Below are 19,088 nucleotides of genomic sequence, written 5' to 3' on the forward strand. Positions count from 1 at the left end.
CATCTCAAAAAAAAAAAAGAAGAAATGGAACTATTTAAGTGTTTTCTTTTATGAAGCTGGCCACATGCAAAGGTAGCTTTTAAAAACCAAGCACCAAGCATTGATTTTTAATGTGAAATATGGGCAAACATATAGCACTAACATTTAAATCACCAGTGAAGTTTGTCAATTTTGTGTTCTCTGATTTATCAACTAAAGGGGAAATTCATGAAACTTTTAGTGAAATCTAAACCATTTTTTCTTTTTTTTAACAGTAATATAATGAATGCATTAAAAACTTTGAGCTGTGGGCTGTACTTAGATGTAGACATGCTTTTCTGATGAAATATAATTATATTCTCTGAGGAATAAGATGTCTAAAACTAAGCCCATATGTCTAGTATCAAATTGAAAAGTAGCAGTGTGTACTTAGTCACTGTGAGAGCCTTTCCAGAGGCTCTGCCAAGAGGCCAATTCTTCTCCCACCTGCTCCCGTCTTACCCAGCACCAGTTGACATTATTAGCTATCGTAAGCAATTTCCCCTTGTTTTTTTTTCCGACCTAGTAGTAAATATTTGCTAACAGAGGAGGAAAACAGTGTTCTTGACGCTGGAGCCAAATAGCTAAGGAAAAAGCATGGATTTTTCTATTTGAACACTGAAAAGAACATCTCATACCTATTTATTCTAATGAAACTTTCATTAGGAAATGGAACTGAATTATTGGCCGAGCACGGTGGCTCATGCCTATAATCCCAGCACTTTGGGAGGCTGAGGCAGGTGGATCACAAGGTCAGGAGTTCGAGACCAGCCTGGCCAACATGGTGAAACCCCGTCTCTACTAAAAATACAAAAATTAGCTGGGCGTGGTGGCATGCACCTGTAATCCCAGCTACTTGGGAGGCTGAGGCAGGGGAATCGCTTGAACCCGGGAGGTGGAGATGATGGCAGTGAGCCAAGATTGTGCCACTGCACTCCAGCCTGGGCACCAGAGCAAGGCTTCGTCTCAAAAAAAAAAAAATTATTAACACTATAGATTTATACAAATTGGATATTTTTTTTTTTTTGAGATTCTGTCACCCAGGCTAGAGTACAGTGGTGTGATCACAGCTCACTGCAGCCTTGAATTCTTGGGTTCAAGCAATCCTCCCACCTCAGCCTCCCAAAGTGTTGGGAGATTTCTCCAGATTGAAGTTTTTAAAAACAGTGTTATTGGCCGGGCGCAGTGGCGTGTGCCTGTAGTCCCAGCTACTCAGGAGGCTGAGGCAGAAGAATCACTTGAACCCAGAAGGTGGAGGTTGCTGTGAGCTGAGATCGCACCACTGCACTCCAGCCTGGGTGACAGAGCAAGACTCCATCTCAAAAAACAAAACAAAACAAAACAAAACAAAAAAAACACAAAGAGTGTTATTGAGGTATAATTCACATACTATGTAGTTCACATATTTCAGGTGTACAATTCAATGGTTTTTAGTATATTAATTTTTAACCTGTAATAAATATATACCTAACATAGAATTTGCCATTTTAACCGTTTAAAAATGTACAATTCAGTGGCACTCATTAAATTCACAACATCCTACAACCATTACCACTACTTCCAAAACCTGTTCATCACTCGGCTGTAGCTATCAAGCATTAACCATTCCCCCTCTCCAGCGCTACAAGTTGGATTTTTATTTATAGTATGATATCTATAGAGTAGGTTAATTTGGGGGATGACCAGTGTGTCCCAGCTCACCTGAGGGATAGGTACATTCCTTCTCACTCTGGCAGGGATTCTTACCTGACTGGGGCAGCGGGTGGCGGGCTGGGCAGGGACAGGTTTCTACATCACAATCTCTGGAGTCGGGATTTGAGCACAGCTGTCTTCATGGTTCTAATCTGATATGTGCACTCCCTTGGAGGAAGTAGACTCATCTCTATATACTAGTTTAACAGTCACTGTTCTAACATAACACATCCCCCCACTGTAATTAAAGATCACAGATCACTAGACTAGGAAAAGAAAAAAATTAGGGCTAGAATTTGACTCCTACTTCAGGGCTTTTCAACGTGAGCGGTTTAATAAATTTGTTTTGAACATTCAACCAAAGGGTTACAGGCTATATCAGCAATTCTCGAGTCTATTGTGTACCTCTATGATAGCCAACATTTCAGACACTTAAACAACAAAATGGCTTATAGTTTATACTGCATTCTGCATTTCCAAGTGGTAAGAGATTTAACATCAGATCCATTCTATACTGGACCTGGAATAATCTTTTTTATTTTAAACAGAGTCTCGCTCTGTCACCAGGTGGGAATGTAGTGGCGGGATTTCAGCTCACTGCAACTTCTGCCTCCCAGATTCGAGCAATTCTCCTGCCTCAGCCTCCCAGGTAGCTGGGATTACAGGCACCCACCACCATGCCCGGTTGTATTTTTAGTAGAGATGGGGTTTCACCACATTGCCAGGATGGTCTTGATCTCCTGACCTCGTGATCCGCCCGCCTTGGCCTCCCAGAGTGCTAGGATTACAGGCGTGAGCCACCATACCCGACATATATATATATATATTTTCATATTAATATATATTTTTTTTTTTGAGACAGTCTCACTCTGTCACCCAGGCTGGAGTGCATTGGTGTGATCTTGGCTCACCGCAATCTCCGCCTCCCAGGTTCAAGCAATTCTCCTGCCTCAGCCTTCCGAGTAGCTGGGACCAAAGGCGACGTGTGCCACCACGCCTGGGTAATTTTTGTACTTTTAGTAGAGACGGGGTTTCACCATGTTGGCCAGGCTGGTCTTGAACTCCTGACCTCAAGTGATCCGCCCACCTCGGCCTCCCAAAGTGTTGGGATTACAGGCATGAGCCACTGCGCCTGGCCTGGACCTGGAATCTAATAAATCATTATATTGGGAGGGGCACAAATAGGATACAGTAAGTGAAGATGCCTTGCAGAATTAGAGTTGTAGGACATTTTAATGTCTGTAAAATTTATATACAGAAAAATGTAAGTGTCTTTCATATGCTCTTATTCATGTATATAATAGACCTAATTAGTACTGTTCTTTCTCTTTTTATAACTCATACTTTTCTCTTTTTATAACTCCTGTAATTTTCTCTTCTTTTTGTTTTGTCTGTGGCTAACCTGTACCTAGAACTCAGTGGTTGGAAGTAGCAGAGAAGGGTGCAGTTCTCTGCCTGAGATAGTGTGTGAAGGTAGAACATTCTCTTTCAATGAACTTTCATAGCATGGAGCCATCTCATTATACCCCTTGCTCATGTTATTTCTGCTGATTGTAACAGTTAATAAGTACTTAAGAGCCAGTATTCATTTTGTTTTAATGGTATAATATGTCTGTTTACATCAAACTTTTCCTCAGTATTTAAAGCATTATGTATGAAGAAAATTATCCCACTGATATAAAATTATGGGATAATTCTCCATAATTTTTATCATGAAAATGAAGTGGTTTTCTGAATCTACAACTAGAGGTATGTCAAAGTGGGCAACGTCTCCACCCCCACTTAGAAATTTAGATAGAAGGAAATGGATAGTGGCTCTGACATTTCATGGTAACATTTAGTTATAGCCGAGTCTTAGAGGTCCTTTTCCACCTTCTCACAAGCCTGGAGGTGCCGCTTCTTGAGTTTAGTCTTGGTCATGTTTGTTGCATGCTCCGCGTGTGTATAGATGGGAGGTGGCCTGCCTCACTGGCCAAAATGCCGTGCATCGTCCTCCCTTTCCTCCCCCGCCACTTTGACTGGCATGTTGGTACACATTTCCTCATTGTCTTGAATAGTTCCATTCCATGTTCTCCAGTTCCCAGATGTTCTAGGATATTATTACTTTATGCCCCAGAATTGTCTATCTTGTGCTGTTTAAGGGTATAACTACATATTGATAAACTAAAGGTAGGTTAAAATAATTTTAGATGCAAGATGAGGTTCTTCCAAAAAAATTTAAGAATCTTTATGTATGGTAAAGTGGTAAAACCCTAAAGCATAACCACTTTCTCCAACCCCAGTTTTTAAAAGGGGGAAGGTAATTTTTCCAGTGTAAGAAAAAATGAAATAGAATTCAGATGTATTATGTACATCATGCCCTTAACATCACTCCAGAGTTGGGAGGGGCTTTTTAAGCCTAAAACTTTTAAGAAAGGCTACTTATTAAGCATATTCTCTGCTAAGAGAAATAGCTTTTCTCATTTCTATATTCCTCAGGCCCATATGCTGTCCTGTTTCCAAGTTTCAGTGGGTCTGGGGTTATTAATGAATTAATAGTCTTCATTCCTCACTGCCTGACACCATGAAGGGCAGCTCTGGGATTGAAGGGACTCAGCTGACCAGGGCTTTGCCATTGTCCTTCAGATGCAGCACCTGAGGTCCACTGCGATGCCTAGCCCATCCCCTTATGCTTGGGATTTGCAGCTGCTCCAGCAGCAAGCCTGTCTGATGGTGCCCAGGGAGCAGTTTCTGCAGCTTCAACACCAGCTGCTGCAGGCAGAAAGGATAAACCAGCACCTGCAGGAGGAACTTGAAAACAGGACCTCCGAAACCAACACACCACAGGTATGAAGGTCTCTCTTCTCTAGTAGATCACCTGTTAATCACCTGTTACTTTTACTTGTTTAGTTGAAAGTTATACCAGTTCAAAGGTGGAGAGAAAGAACCTAAATCTGATGGCACACACCTGTAGTCCCAGCGACTTGGGAGGCTGAGACAGGAGGATTGCTTGAGGCCAGAGGTTCAAGGCTGCAGTGAGCTGCGATCATGCGTGTAAATAGCCACTGCACTCCAGCCTGGGCATCACAGCAAGACTCCATCTCTTAAATTTAAAAAACAAAACAAAATCACAATCCTAAATCTTCTTTCAGAGAGTTATATTTTACTTGTATGACAAATCCATAGAACTGCAGTGCTACTTTTGAGCTCTCAGCTTCTAAGCTGAGTCATTTAGTGTTCTGTAATAGACGATTTGCCCATTTGTAATAGGCGATGAAGTATCAGGGTCACTTAAACATAGTGCACAATTGGCCTAATGTTCCCATCCCATGCCAAAAATATTACAAAATTTAAATGTGGCTAGGATATGCTCTACTAACAAAGTACACTGAGCTTTCCTGTGCCAGAGCCGTGCAGCCTGCTGCATCCCATGAAAATCACAAGTGATGACTTTTCACAACAAATAGAGTGTGTAGTCAGTGACATCTTTCTAGTTGACATAGTTCATAAAACTATTTAAGAAAATAAAAATCTTCTCATTTGTCTGCGTTAGCATGATCCCAGCTTACCACCACATCCGATCTTAGGTTTTCAAGTATGCAGAGTTATTTCTCTTTAGTGCTTCATTCATCATCCTTTCTCAGAAGTTTCTTAACTCTTGGGGCTTGCCTATTTAGTTAATTCAGAGCTAGGAATAAAATAGAAAGTCCTTCTTTGTGGAATTCTACATTAATCCTTTCTGGTTTGCATGCGCTTGTGTGTTCAGATACCTTGTCTCTCAATTAATGCTTGATAAGGAATTTCCCATCTCTTATTTGAATCCCCTCAGAGTGGCTTTGCAATGTCACATTCTCCCTGGAACTCTACATAGGAACAGTTCTGTTTCTTCTACTATCCATCTATGCTTAATTACGAAGTACTCCTACCACTTGTCAGTTCTAATAAACTTTTCCCTCTACATACGTACCTATGCTGTATTTCTAATAAACTTTAGAAGGTTTTTGTCTTATGAGCTTTAAAATCTGTTTTTGGAAGCTTTATACATACCTCTTCCACTTCCCAATATTAAAGTTCTTAAATTGTGGCAGTGGAGTGTTAGATGCTTTAACTCTGCAGTATATAATTGAACTACAAAACTTTGATCTCAGTTTTTAGCGGACCTTCTAACCAAATGATCCGCCAAGATTCTACTCATTGCTCTCTTACACACTATTTTCAAAGCCTGCTGTTTCCAACCCACCCACCAATGTTAAAAAATATCCTTTTCCTCCCATTCCTTCAGGATTAGACAAAAACTAAGATTTTTGAAAGAAAAAAAAAATCCTCCAACCAGATGACAGGGTGGACTGCTTATTACACCAGAATGCTACTGCAGGCTCTCCACTTCCTGCTGCTGAGCTGACACTAATTTTAAGAATACAGAATATTGTTAAATCTGCACGTTTCTGTGTGTGGAGTGATGTGATCGCTTCTGCAGTTTGTGTTGCTTTGCTTGCCTATGTAGTGTTAATGTGTGTGCTTTTAAAAATTGTTTGCATTGTAGATGTGTGAATTTAGACTCCCCCTAAAAACTCATCCTGACATGAGGGTGAAGTGTACCACTTGCCTTCTTTCTCTAGGCCTTGCTACCGGAGCAGCGAGCAGTGCACGCAGATTCCTACAGAAGGATTGGGCACCTGTGAAAACTGGGCTGCTATTGATGGCATTTCTTACCATGGCAGACAGACGCACACACCCACCCATGCACACACACCACACACAGAAACATAAGCTAAGCTATGTTGGAATTAAGTGCTCTTTTAAATTATTTCGTTATTTTTACTGTTAAACTTTGCAGTATTATGTCTCTTATTTATGTAGAAATGACAGATCTTGTGAATCAAATTCACAAACATCAGCTTGTTACAAATCATTTTATTTATACCCTTTAAAGAGTGTGGATTTAAGATTATTGAAAGGATGTAGTCTATATATTTTCTCATTCCATATGTTGTAACTATTTTTAACAAAAGGTACTACTTTTATATATGGAATTCGAAGAAAACCAGGGGTATTTATACTGTTTTGTATAAGATGTATAAATCTTTTTGACAGGAAATTTTTGACGAAACAATAAAATAAATTTTAAGTATATGACTGCCTTTGTTTTTCCTGTTTTCCCACTCTTTTGCCAACTCTGTGTTCTTTGAATTATCTATTTTTTTTGTTTTGCTTTGTTGTTGGGCAAATAGACATCAGACATTTTATATTTATGTTTGAACTTTAAAAAGCTATTTTTTTTTTAATATAGGCCTTTTCAAAAGCTAGATGTCCTCCAGGCCTAATTTTTTGTAACTTACTTCCTACATTAGACCTTTGCCTATTACAATTTTTATCCTCAGGATAGTTAGTTACCACATGATTTAGGGTTTCTTTTGTGGTTAAATGTTACTACTTAGTATCCAAACAGATGGTAGCCTTTGACTCATGTTTGGTCATTCTGCATGTCTTTTAAAGTATGTCTTAACCACCATCAGCTGTTAACACCTTTATGAAATCTGAAATTCCTTATGGGGACATTTTGGTGGACTGCAGAGGGATGGGGGTTGCATTCTAATAAGTCAATTGCATTCTAATCTCTCTAGGTCTCTCTCCTCTACAAAACCCACTTACTCCTTAACCCATCACCATCGTGAGAGAACAGATTTTTCATTTTCAGTCTGCTCTGATAGTAAACCTATCCTCCAATCCAGATGTGTGCTTCACATTTACAAGTGGGAAACAGATGACTAGAAAAATTGGCAGGAAGAGGCTATTATGAAGAAAGAAACACTTACCACCCTCACAGTCATCAGCCACTTCAAAGGAAAAACAGACATGCATATTGCAAGCTGATTGGATATGTTAGGAAACCCTGAATATATTCAGTGCTTGTTTTGTTGTTGAGAGACCCACAACATTGCAGAGACCCAGATCACAGATGGGAGGTTGATAACTATCTTCTAAGTTACCTTGGATGTCCATTTTACTAGAGGTACCCACAGGTATTAAATTATGGGTTTTCAGAATTTTGCTTTATATCGAGGGATGATGGTAACACAGGTAAGATTCTTTTGATTTTTCAATCTGATCCTTTCTCTGATAGGGTTACTCTTCTGACATATGCAATCCATGCAGGGCTCAAAACTCTCATTTCATGAGAAATCCATCCTTCCTGTTACAAAGGCAAAACATTTGCCGTCCTTTCTCTAGGCATCTTGTGGGGAAAATAAACCAGTGTTTTCAGTGCGACATGATTTTCGAATAATACGCTTTTCTTCCCTTCAGGGAAACCAGGAACAACTGGTAACTGTCATGGAGGAACGAATGATAGAAGTTGAACAGAAACTGAAACTAGTGAAAAGGCTTCTTCAAGAGAAAGTGAATCAGCTCAAAGAACAAGTGAGCCTCCCTGGTCATCTCTGTTCACCCACATCACATTCCAGCTTTAACTCCAGTTTTACATCCCTTTATTGCCATTAACTCGTTAACTTATGTTGTCTAATAAAGGCAAATTCTATTATAAATGTCTGTAAGAACTTAGGATTTGGTCTCCCTCATACCACCCCAAAAAATATGAACTCTGTATTTTTTCCAAAGCTCTGTTTACGGCATGTTTGTCCACAATTTAAAAGTGTAAATCTTTGTTAACATGATTCACATGGACCTAAGATTTTAAAGATCAAAAAAAATCTGTTGATTCACATGGACCTAAAGCATGTACATTCACATACTTTAGGTCCATGTGAATCAACAGATTTTTCTCTGCCCAAGACAGGAAATATTCCTATTTAAATTGAAAAATGATATTGGTTAAAAAAATAGGGGGATAATAAATGGAACTTTACCTTTCCTGTTCCCAACAGCTTATGAAAACCTCAAAAAGTATCTTATTGTTACAGCTAAACTCCAAAAACATGTACTTTGAATTAGAATCTAGACCCCAGATTCCAGGACCACTAAACAGCCTGCTCCTTTTCACCTGCTGGTGGCAGATGTGGCCTTGGTGTTTAGAAATTAGTTGTGCATCCACTGAAGAGACAAGCAGAGAGTACTGCCCTCTGGGAGAGTGTTATAGCCTCTCTGGAAACTGAGATGAACATGTGGGGTGGGGGGCAGAAAATGCCCAACCTAGTTCTTCAGATACTTAAAACCTAAGAATAACAACCCAAAAAGAGGGTCTGAATTCAGCTGTAGACAGCAACTTTTGGTTGTCCTGTTTCTTAATACAGAGGGAAGAAAAAGTCCCGTTCAGTGAGCATTTATCCATTCAGTTCTTCACATATTCAAGCATTCAACACATAGTTACTGTGAGCCAGGTCCTGCTGTGGGCACATGGATACAACAGTGAACAAAGCCCCTGCCCATATAGAATGCACTTACAGGGTGCCAAGCATTTGGTCAAATGGTAGATTCAGAAATAAGTGGGATCCGTCCCGTTTTCAGTAGAGGGGAACACAAGAGAAGAGATATTTGATCCAACCCAGGAGTTTAAAGAAAGCTTCTTGAAGACCTCTTCAGCTGCATCTTGAGAGTTAAGATTTCAACTAGTTAAGAAAGTGTGGGGAAGGACATCCTGGGCTGTGGGCACGTCATGGGTTATGACCACATGTGGGGTGTGGACACGTATAAACACTTCAGCATTGCCAGTTCACACTGTCCTGGGAGAGGCAGGAGGAGAGCCTAGAGAGGAGGGGGAACAGGACAGTAGGCCGCCAGTGCTGAGCCAAGAAAGAAGCTTGATTTTTCTTCTATCGGCGATGAAGAACCATCAAAGTGTTTTTTAAGGAAAGGAAGGGAGGGAGGAAGGAACAAAAAGTTGTATTCGGGAAGTTCAACAGAAAATAGGTTCTGAAATGTTGTGTGACGTCTGCCAGTCATCTAGGTTCTGAACTTGAGAGTGCTGTCATCCTTATCCCTGCCCTTTGAAATGCTAATAGGTTGTTAAGCTACTCTTTAGTTACTCTTCATTCTCATAAACCTTTATACTTTTAGATGCCCTACTTGAAATTGGGTGTAAAATGAACACTTAAAAGGTAACATGGGAAGGGCGACTGGAAAATATTAACCAGAACAACAATGAGTATCCCAAGGCTGCTAATGAGTTTTCCCACCCCAACCTAGACCATATATTCTAACTATAAAGATTAGACTAGACAAGGCCCCCATGCAAAACAAAACAAACGAAACAAAGACAGTTCAGGAGAAGTAACTGCCCAAATCTTATCTCTGTTATAATACATGAGCTAAATTTTAAAATAATCAGTGGGTTGTAGTTATGAATGGTAAGTTCAAGCATCTGTTGTTACAAGCAGAGTTAAACAGTCCACACCTGACACCTCAGGAATTTAAGTTATAAAAGTATTTGATATTTTTAAAGAATAAATAAAGAAATAATGCCTATCTAGGTAGAAAAAAACTTTTGGTGCCATCTAATATTAATCTGTTCTATTAGTAACTTACATAAATATCTCGTGCAAAGAAATAGCTTGGAAAAAGTGGATTTGTTCCAGTGGTGTCCCCGATGCCAAGTCTGATGTTAAAGCTATATTGTAAAATAAAAGAATGTAATTAGAAGAAGTGATTTGCCTTTATGAGACAACTGTCCTTATGTCAGACCTTAAACTGAAGGTTTAAGAAGAGTTACAGAAATGGAGTCAAGATGTTTCTGGTTCTGTTTCTAGCTCTGCAAGAACACTAAGGCAGACGCAGTGGTGAAGGACTTGTATGTTGAAAATGCCCAGTTGTTGAAAGCTCTGGAAGTAACTGAACAGCGACAGAAAACAGCAGAGAAGAAAAATTACCTCCTGGAGGAGAAGATTGCCAGCCTCAGTAATATAGTTAGGAACCTGACACCAGCGCCATTGACTTCTACACCTCCTTTGAGGTCATAGCCAAACCAAAGGGTACACTCATATTTGTGCACTTTACTGAAATAGATGAACATTTCAGTAGGTTCTCAAAGTTAAAATTAAGCCTAACCTAAAACTGCCAGCAACAGAACTGGAGTTTCCATTTATCATAATTAGTTTTTCTAAATAGATCCTTATGGGAGTTTGAAAATACATATTTCACTAAATTATTCCCAAGATTTGAATTTGTTTTAAAATTCTAATAGCCACCAAGAATGTGGACATATGAAAACAATTCAAGAACCTAAAAAATGCCAGTTTTGAATGAGTTTTTGTGGTTTTTTTTTTGATTATTACAAATCTATGTGTAAAGTCTAGATATTTGAAGTTTGAGATCTGATGAGAATGGTTGTTATAAACTTTATTTTAAAACCAAATTTAGGTGTTCTTACATATTTAAATACTGGAAAGTCATTGTAATAGTTTTGGTTCTTTGAATTGGTACACAATTAATTGGTAGAGTATAATTGGTTAGGAGGCAGGGCTTATTAAGTGGTTATTAACCACTGAGGTCAGACAAACCCAAATCTGTAGAATTCTCACCTTCTAACACCTGTGACAGTATTACCACTCTTTTTGTATTATAGATTTAGAACTGATTTACTCAATTGCACTCTTAACTAATGTTAAAAGCTTACTTGCTTTAAACAGCCTTTTCTTCTTTCTCTTAAAAGTTTCATTTGGGAAGCTGGTCTTCTAAGAAATGGATAAAGCCACATAATTAAAGCAGTTGAACTATAGGGAAAGCACTGAACAAACCACTTTGGAGTAAATAGCTACTCTTAGAAACGAGGGATGAGCAGACCATGTAGGTTTTCTGTCTCTCAAATCTTGGAGTTCATGAATTTACTTGAGGTTGCCTCAAGAACTCAGGGAACAATACAGTGAACTGTCTTCCTGAACTACTGTAGGGCCTCTCTAAGAATTTGAAATGTATAAACCATGTGACCTCATTTATTTGTCATATATTTACAGCCATAGTAGAATTTTTATTTCTACATTTTTAGTAAATTTAATATTCTGGGGGAAAAAAAGGCCTTGATTTTAGGGTTAAAAACCTGACTTACAGAAGAGTTTATTGAATATAGGTCAAAATTTTCTGTGTTTCTCGTTCCTTCTATACCTCAAATCTGATTCTAAGAAATTCTTACTGTGATAATCACTGGCATGCCACCTGAGGTCAAGGAGTGCCAAACAGGACTTTCCACTCATGCTCAAGATCAAAACTTTATAGAACAGTCAACATTTTAGATTCGGCAACCTTTTTTTCTTCCAATTATAGTATCTGCTTCTAGCCACTTCCGCCAGCAGTTGGTGGAAGACTTACTAGGTGCAGGGCACTATCCAAGCTCATCACAACAACCTGCTTGTTTTCATGAGACAATAATCCAAAAAGTTCGCTTTGATATATTCCTGGAGGGCCAAGCCCATCTATTTACAAAAGGTGTAACAGCAAAACCAAGCACTGCTTTATGGGCAGGAACACAAGAGAAAGCAAACTGCCCAAGAAGTCATCACGTCAGAAACTCAATCTCAACAAAATAATTTCCATCAGGGAACTTCAGGGTTTCTTGGGGCTTATGAGTCTCACCGGTCAACCCAGGAGGCCTACAAGAGCCTTAACAAGGCACTGTTTTTTGTGGGACTGGGAGTTCACACTGATGAAGCAGACCTTTGAACTTTTGCACAGCTCTTGTCAGAAAGCCCTGACTTCCCCCTAGATAAAGAGTTAATTTTAATCCTTCTCTAGAATTATACTTCAAAATATTTGACATCTGCTATCATGCCTTCTTTAGATCTTTCTTCTGCGGTGCAAACATTTCTAGTAAGTGTTTAACTACTTGTATGGCATTAGCTTTCACAGAAAATTGTTTCACTTAAAACTGTGGATTGGCCTAGGCTAAGGACAATAAACTAAGTACCTGTAGTGTATTTATGTGATATGTGTCAAGTTACTCAAGGTTATTGCTGTTGGAACTGAATAATAATATTTCCCAGATAGCTGGCCTTAGCATGTGATCACAGTTGTTGTATTTTTAATTTTTGTCTTTTATACTATGATAGGTGTAGGTTAATTTGTTTATTTCCTATAAATTTGTATTTATGTGTATATAAAATGTACAATGAATGTAAATATGACTTTCTGGAAAGTTTAGACTACATTTAGAATCTCTATTCAAAATCAAAATGCTGCTCAAATGAATTTAACCAACATCTAGGTGCTTAATTTCTCTTTTTATCCCACTTATGAGATTGGGAAAAAGATCAATATGAGAAATATCATACAGATACCTTAAATGTATACATTTGTGCAACAATTTTTGAGAAGGTGAGTGGCAATTTATAATTTAGTTGGCAATTTATAATACAGCTTATAGCTTTTAAAAGACCTTTTAGACATTAAATGTAAACTTAAAATTATGTTTAGATCTTGTTTCAAACTTTACAATAGCACTCTTCCAAATATTAAGTTATATAATTTATAGGCATTTAGTTGCTTATTAAAAGCACTGATTTTTAAGCTTTTTGATTTAAGAACAGTTCTTTAAGATCGTCTTAGAAGATGGGATCTTCGTTTCAAGAAAAGGGAATCAAGTTTGCCTTTGTGATAATACGTTACATTAAGAAAAGGAAAATGTGGATAGTAAAACCCACCTCTCTCATCCTATTTTGCTCTCTTCTGCTTTTTAGAAGCCTGCACGTAAGCTCAGATTTGTGAAGGGAGAGTAGAAGGGGAGAAGTAGAACCACAGTGTTTTATTTATTTTTCTAAAACTCTTACTAAATCCAGATTTTGTAAATGGTTGTAAATGTGAATTCTTCCCAGAAATTTCAATGCATTGCATATTTAGCCTTCGGCATATTTTTCATGAGTAAATCATGAAGTCATAGGCTTCCAAGGCATAGGAAGAGATCTTACAGGTCTAGTATTTTAATAATGCACTAATACCCAGGGCAGATATTATGAGAAACTGTTTCTTCTCTAAGGGTTTATGGCAGACTTTGCTTTTTTAACATGTGAGAAATGAATTTTTTATTTTGTGATTTCTGTGATTTCTTTTACTGAGTGAAAGAAAAGAGAAATTGTTGCTATTGTCAGCATCTTAAAGGTATTTCCAGTCAAGGCAAGGCTAAGTGCTTTGTGATAGTATTAAGCAAGTCATGTTTTGAATGGATTACCTGTAGTGACTCATTGGAATGATATAATTATACAAGTAATGCCAAAAACCAAGTCAAAGCCTAATTAACCAAAGCACTCATTTAAAAATCATCACGTTTGGACCTATCTGGACCTCTCAGCACTGTAAAATCGTTTTGGTTTTGTGGCATATGAATAGCTGTTTAACAAATCAAAGTTAGCTTCTTGCTTCTCAGCTTTTTTGGGCAATACAAGTTAAGTTCTTAATGGGGAGACATTATCATGGCATGATTTAAGGGAACATTGGTTTTGTGAAGGAAAAACAGATTATCTAAAGCCATCTCTATATTTCTGTTCAGATAAAGATTAATGAGTTATGTGTTTATATCAGCTTTGTATATTTCATCTTAGCCATTCTATCCTAGAAAAATTTTAATGTGAGCTTAAGATGTAAATAAATAATTTTGCAAACATACCTTTTGTTTTCTGTATACCCTGATCTTTTAATAAAGTTTCAGTGTATTTATCATTGGTCTTTAGAATGATAGTATCAAAATATTTCACTAAACACATTCTACAAATGCAGAATCTCAGCCCGCACTCCAGACCTACTAAATCAGAATCTTCATTTTAAAGAGATTCCCCAAGTGATGTGTATAGGATTTAGAGCATTGGGACTCCATTTCTATTATAGAAGGATGACTTTCACACCAGCCAGTTTGGGGTCCCTGTATACTGTGGCAGTGCATAGTTTACCTGCAGAATCATGACTTAACCTTGGGCAAGGCCCTGTTTGTGATTTTGGGTGCTTCAAAGATGGCTTTATTTCATGTTGCCATCTTTAGGGGTGGCTCAGACTTTCTTAATTGAGCAGCTCATGAATGATGAGATATATGCAGTTGGAAACACAAAAACAACCTAAAAGCATGTTAATATGCTGAACACTGAAATGTAGAATTGGAAATGTTGGCCAAACTAAACCCATCTCAGAGCCCTGTTTTATTTCATTTCAAAGCTTTTATACCAACCTCATACTGCCTTTACGTAGCAGGAACTACCATTATTCCCATTTTATGGATGAGAAAATGGAAGCTTAGCAAACTCAAGGCCACACTGCCAGCTAAGTAGGGGACTTGGGACTAGAGGCTCAGGTTTGTCTGTGTTGCAACACTTCTCAATTCCTACTTCTGGCAGAACTATCAGTGTTGGTTCAATGGCAACCATGTACACTGCACTCTGAAGAAAAGTACTTTGTAAAACATTCCTGCCATCTGTTTGCAGTGGAGTGGTAAGATTTACACAGAAGATTAGAAAATCTACATCCATACAGAAGATAATCAAGTGTTGATGGACTCTGTGCTATGAGCACCAAAATAAGATTAGTGTCAAATGGGTAAGGTCCTTAACCTAGCATTCAATATAATTCTGCACTTCATTGAGATTTGTGCAGCCTGTGTGTTTTGTAGTCTTACTTACTGTGCAAAATTACAAGAAGTAATTTTCTCACATGTACTTGATGTCCATTTTCCCCAAAATAATAGTTATGTTTTGGCTATAAGACTGGAATTCTCACCTAAATTATGTGAAGTGTCTATTATATAATCTCCTGATCAAAAGGTTAAATTTCACCCAGAAGTGCTTTCTATTCTTCGTTTGGTTGCTTCACTTGCAAATCAGGAGACATGGCTAGTTTTGACAAAGGCTTTTTTTTTAATTCCATATAAAGTTAAAATTCCAAAGCAGAGAACTGTATAACTAAATGAGTGAAATGTTGTAATGAGTAGGCAACAATGTAAAATAGAGCTGGATACCCTTATATTAAAATGGTATTTAATTCTGAAAAATGATTACATGGGATATGCTTTACTAGTTAAGCAAAGTAGACAGCTCTTAACAGTGCTTACAGCCTAGATGAACATTTACCAATCATTTTTCTTTCCTGTTTGGAGGCATATCTGTCTTCAAGATCAAGCAATAAATACTAACCCTGTGCCAGGTACTAACAGGTTATCTAGTATTTTAATACTATGAACAATATATGGGACTCTTTAAAAAGTGTCAGTGTCAAAAAAAAAAAAAAAAAAAGATGTGACAGTGTTCCAAATTAAAGGAGTCTAAGTAGACATGATAACTAAATGCAGTACCTAATCCTAGACTAGATTCTGTGTCGGAGAAGAAAATGTAAAGCAGGTGGTCCCCAGCCTCCTGGGCATTAGGAACCAGGCCACACAGGAGGTGAGCAGCAGGTGACCCAAGCAAAACTTCATCTGTATTTACAGCCATTCCCCATATCTCCCATTAGTGCATGAGCTCTGCCTCCTGTCTTATCAGCCGTGGCATTAGATTCTCATAGGAGCGCAAACCTTATTGTGAACTGCACATGCAAGGGATCTAGGTTGCGCACTCCTTAGGAGAATCTAATGCCTAATGATCTGTCACTGTCTCCCATAACCCCCAGATGGGACCGTCTAGTTGCAGGAAAACAAGCTCAGAGCTTCCTCCAAGTCTACATTATGGTGAATTATATAATTATTTCATTATATATTACAATGTAATAATAGAAATAAGGTGCACAAAAAACGTAATACATTTGAATCATCCCAGAACCATCCATCCCCTTTTAACCCTGGTCCATGGGAAATTGTCTTCCACAACACCAGATCCTGGTGCCAAAGAGGTTGGGGACCACTGCTATAAAGGACATTGAAGTTACTGACGGAATATGGATAGTAGCTTAGAAAACAGTATTATATCAATATTAAATATACTGAAGTTACTGCATTTATGTAAAAGTATCTTCTACAAAAGTATACACTGGTGTATTTAGGAATAGAGACTATGATATATGCAACTTACTCTTTTTTTCTCTTTTTTTTTTGAGATGGAGTCTCACTCTGTCGCCCAGGCTGGAGGGCAGTGGCGCAATCTTGGCTCACTGCAACCTCCACCTCCCGGGTTCACGCCATTCTCCTGCCTCAGCCTCCCAAGTAGCTGGGACTACAGGCACCCGCCACCACACCTGGCTATTTTTTTGTATTTTTAGTAGAGACGGGGTTTCACTGTGTTAGCCAGAATGGTCTTGCTCTCCTGACCTCGTGATCCGCCTGCCTTGGCCTCCCACAGTGCTGAGATTACAGGCGTGAGCCACCGTGCCTGGCCGACATATGCAACTTATTCTTAAATGAGTCAAACAAAATTACCCAGGCATGTGCACACACGTGTGAGGGAGAATGTGAGAGAATGAAAGAAATAAGGCAATGAAGCAAGGATTATTTGTATTATCATTGTAACCCTATTTGTAAGTTTGAAATGATTTCCAATTAAAATGTTTGAAGTGTTACGGATAAAAAAAATATACTAAATGTGGTGTCAGGCACCTTAACCTTCCTTGCCCTTGTAGCTACTCTGAAGAATAAATGGTATTCTGAGCAAAAACTCACTAGAAACCATTTATGCTAGCCTAACCATACACCTATAGTTTATTATGAAAAGTTCAGCACTGGCCAGGCGCAGTGGCTCACACCTGTAATCTCAGCACTTTGGGAGGCCGAGGCAGGTGGATCACAAGGTTAGGAGATTTGAGACCATCCTGACTAACACGGTGAAACCCTGTCTCTACTAAGGATACAAAAATTAGCCAGGCATGGTGGTGCACGCCTGTAATCTCCCAGCTACTCAGGAGGCTGAGTCAGGAGAATCGCTTGAACCTGGGAGGCGGAGGTTACAGTGAGCCAAGATCACAACATTGCACTCCAGCCTGGGTGACAGAATGAGACTCCGTCTCAGAAAAAAAAAAAAAAGAAAAGAAAAGTACCATATTCAGTGCTGTCTAGTGACAAGTGTGGTCACTCATCTTAGCACTATTTCTCATATCATTCCTTCTTTTGTCCTTCTCTCTCCCCACCCCTTTGTCCTGATTCCTATGTATTCTCCAGATACCACATGTAAAGGTTCAACAGTGTCCATGCAAGTCACAGTGGGTATAAAAAATGCTACCCACCATATCTTAAGTGGTACGACCTGGTAGCAACTTAAAATATTTCCAGTAAAGGCCAAAGTAAGGATTTAAATTTTATACTAAGGTCATGCGTAAATTAAAGAAGTTCCATTGAACTTTTCCAAGTTGTCTTCCTTACCCTCAAATACTGGTGTGGGAGCACCTCTGTGCTCATGGAAGCACCCTGTGAATTCCCAGTTGAAGCAGGTACTACTCTATAAGTAACTGCCTACTGACCATTCTGACCTCCACTAGACTAAGATTTTCTCAAGACAAGAACTGATGTCTTATTCAGCATGGTATTCCCAGTTCCCAACTTGATGCTGGAAACAGAATTGGTGCTCAAATATTCATTATGTGAATGGAAGACTGTACATTTCTATTCTGAGTTTGTCTTCCTCAAGTGGCACTCATAGGAGAATATGTGTGCTAATTGTTTTCTGTATACGATTTAATAGTGTTCTTTTTTTTTTTTTTTGGAGACAGTGCCTTGGTCTGTCAACCAGGCTGGGGTACAGTGGTACAATTGCAGCTCACTGAACCTCAAATTCCCAGACTCGAGCAATTCTCCCACTAAGCCTGCAGAGTAGCTGGGACTACAGGCATGTACCACCATGTCCAGCTAATTTTTAAAATTTTTGTAGAGACCATTTCTCACTATGTTACCCAGGCTGGTCTCAAACTCCTGGCCTCAAGCAATCCTCCTGCCTTGGCCTCTCAAAGCACCAGGATTACAGGCATGAGCCACTGCACCTGTCCTCTTTTCTTTATTCTTTATGAAAGGATCAAAGCTTTAAAAACATTTTGGCCAAGGCCTGAGGAAATTTTCTAAATAAAGAAAAATCATCTTTCAGCATGAGAAAAGTCAAGTGCTAGATTCCAGCAGTTGAAAGAATACATTTCTCTTTCAAGCCCACAATTCACAATCTAACTACTCTGACCATAATGGACACAAGCTCATGACATAAACGCTAATGAATGGTTTGTAAAGACAATGTAACAAATTAGACATTGCTTTTTTCCTAAAGTACAATTTTTTTTTTCCTGGAGAAGCTTAAGTTATCTGACATATTGCTACAATTGTTTAATTTTTGCTATTCAACAAATTTATTGCAATATTCTCATTTTTTCCAGGGAAGCAAAAACTTAAAAGCAGGTTCATGTTCTGACTGCATGCAGTAGGAGGGGTCTCTGCACTTGGGTTTGTGCCTAGGTGTGACACAGGTGTCTTCATACAATTGATTTTCAGCTACCTGCTTGAACCTAAGGATCCAACCATACAAGAAGATTAAGTCACTTCCCATCACCCTTTTTTTTTTTTTTTTTTTTTTTGA

At 38.6% G+C, this 19,088-nt stretch overlaps 1 protein-coding gene across 7 annotated transcripts in view; it reads left to right on the forward strand.

Annotated features, from left to right (window-relative positions):
- Positions 1-14,347, forward strand: part of NIN (ninein) — a 77,171-nt gene extending 62,824 nt beyond the window's left edge. For 5 of the 7 annotated variants that reach the window (XM_058429276.1, XM_058429275.1, XM_058429274.1 and 2 more), the window contains 3 exons: positions 4,336-4,536; positions 7,996-8,109; positions 10,392-14,347. In XM_058429276.1, coding sequence (XP_058285259.1) covers positions 4,336-4,536; positions 7,996-8,109; positions 10,392-10,601 — 525 coding nt within the window. In that variant the 3' untranslated portion in view covers positions 10,602-14,347. Of the gene's footprint in view, positions 1-3,122; positions 3,184-4,335; positions 4,537-6,308; positions 7,303-7,995; positions 8,110-10,391 lie in introns of those variants that run through there. The other 2 variants (XM_058429278.1, XM_058429277.1) reach the window with 2 other exon arrangements.
- The last annotated feature ends 4,741 nt before the right edge of the window (positions 14,348-19,088 follow it).

The sequence above is a fragment of the Hylobates moloch genome, unplaced genomic scaffold (assembly GCF_009828535.3).
Source record: "Hylobates moloch isolate HMO894 unplaced genomic scaffold, HMol_V3 SCAFFOLD_16, whole genome shotgun sequence".
Classification (NCBI taxonomy): domain Eukaryota; kingdom Metazoa; phylum Chordata; class Mammalia; order Primates; family Hylobatidae; genus Hylobates; species Hylobates moloch.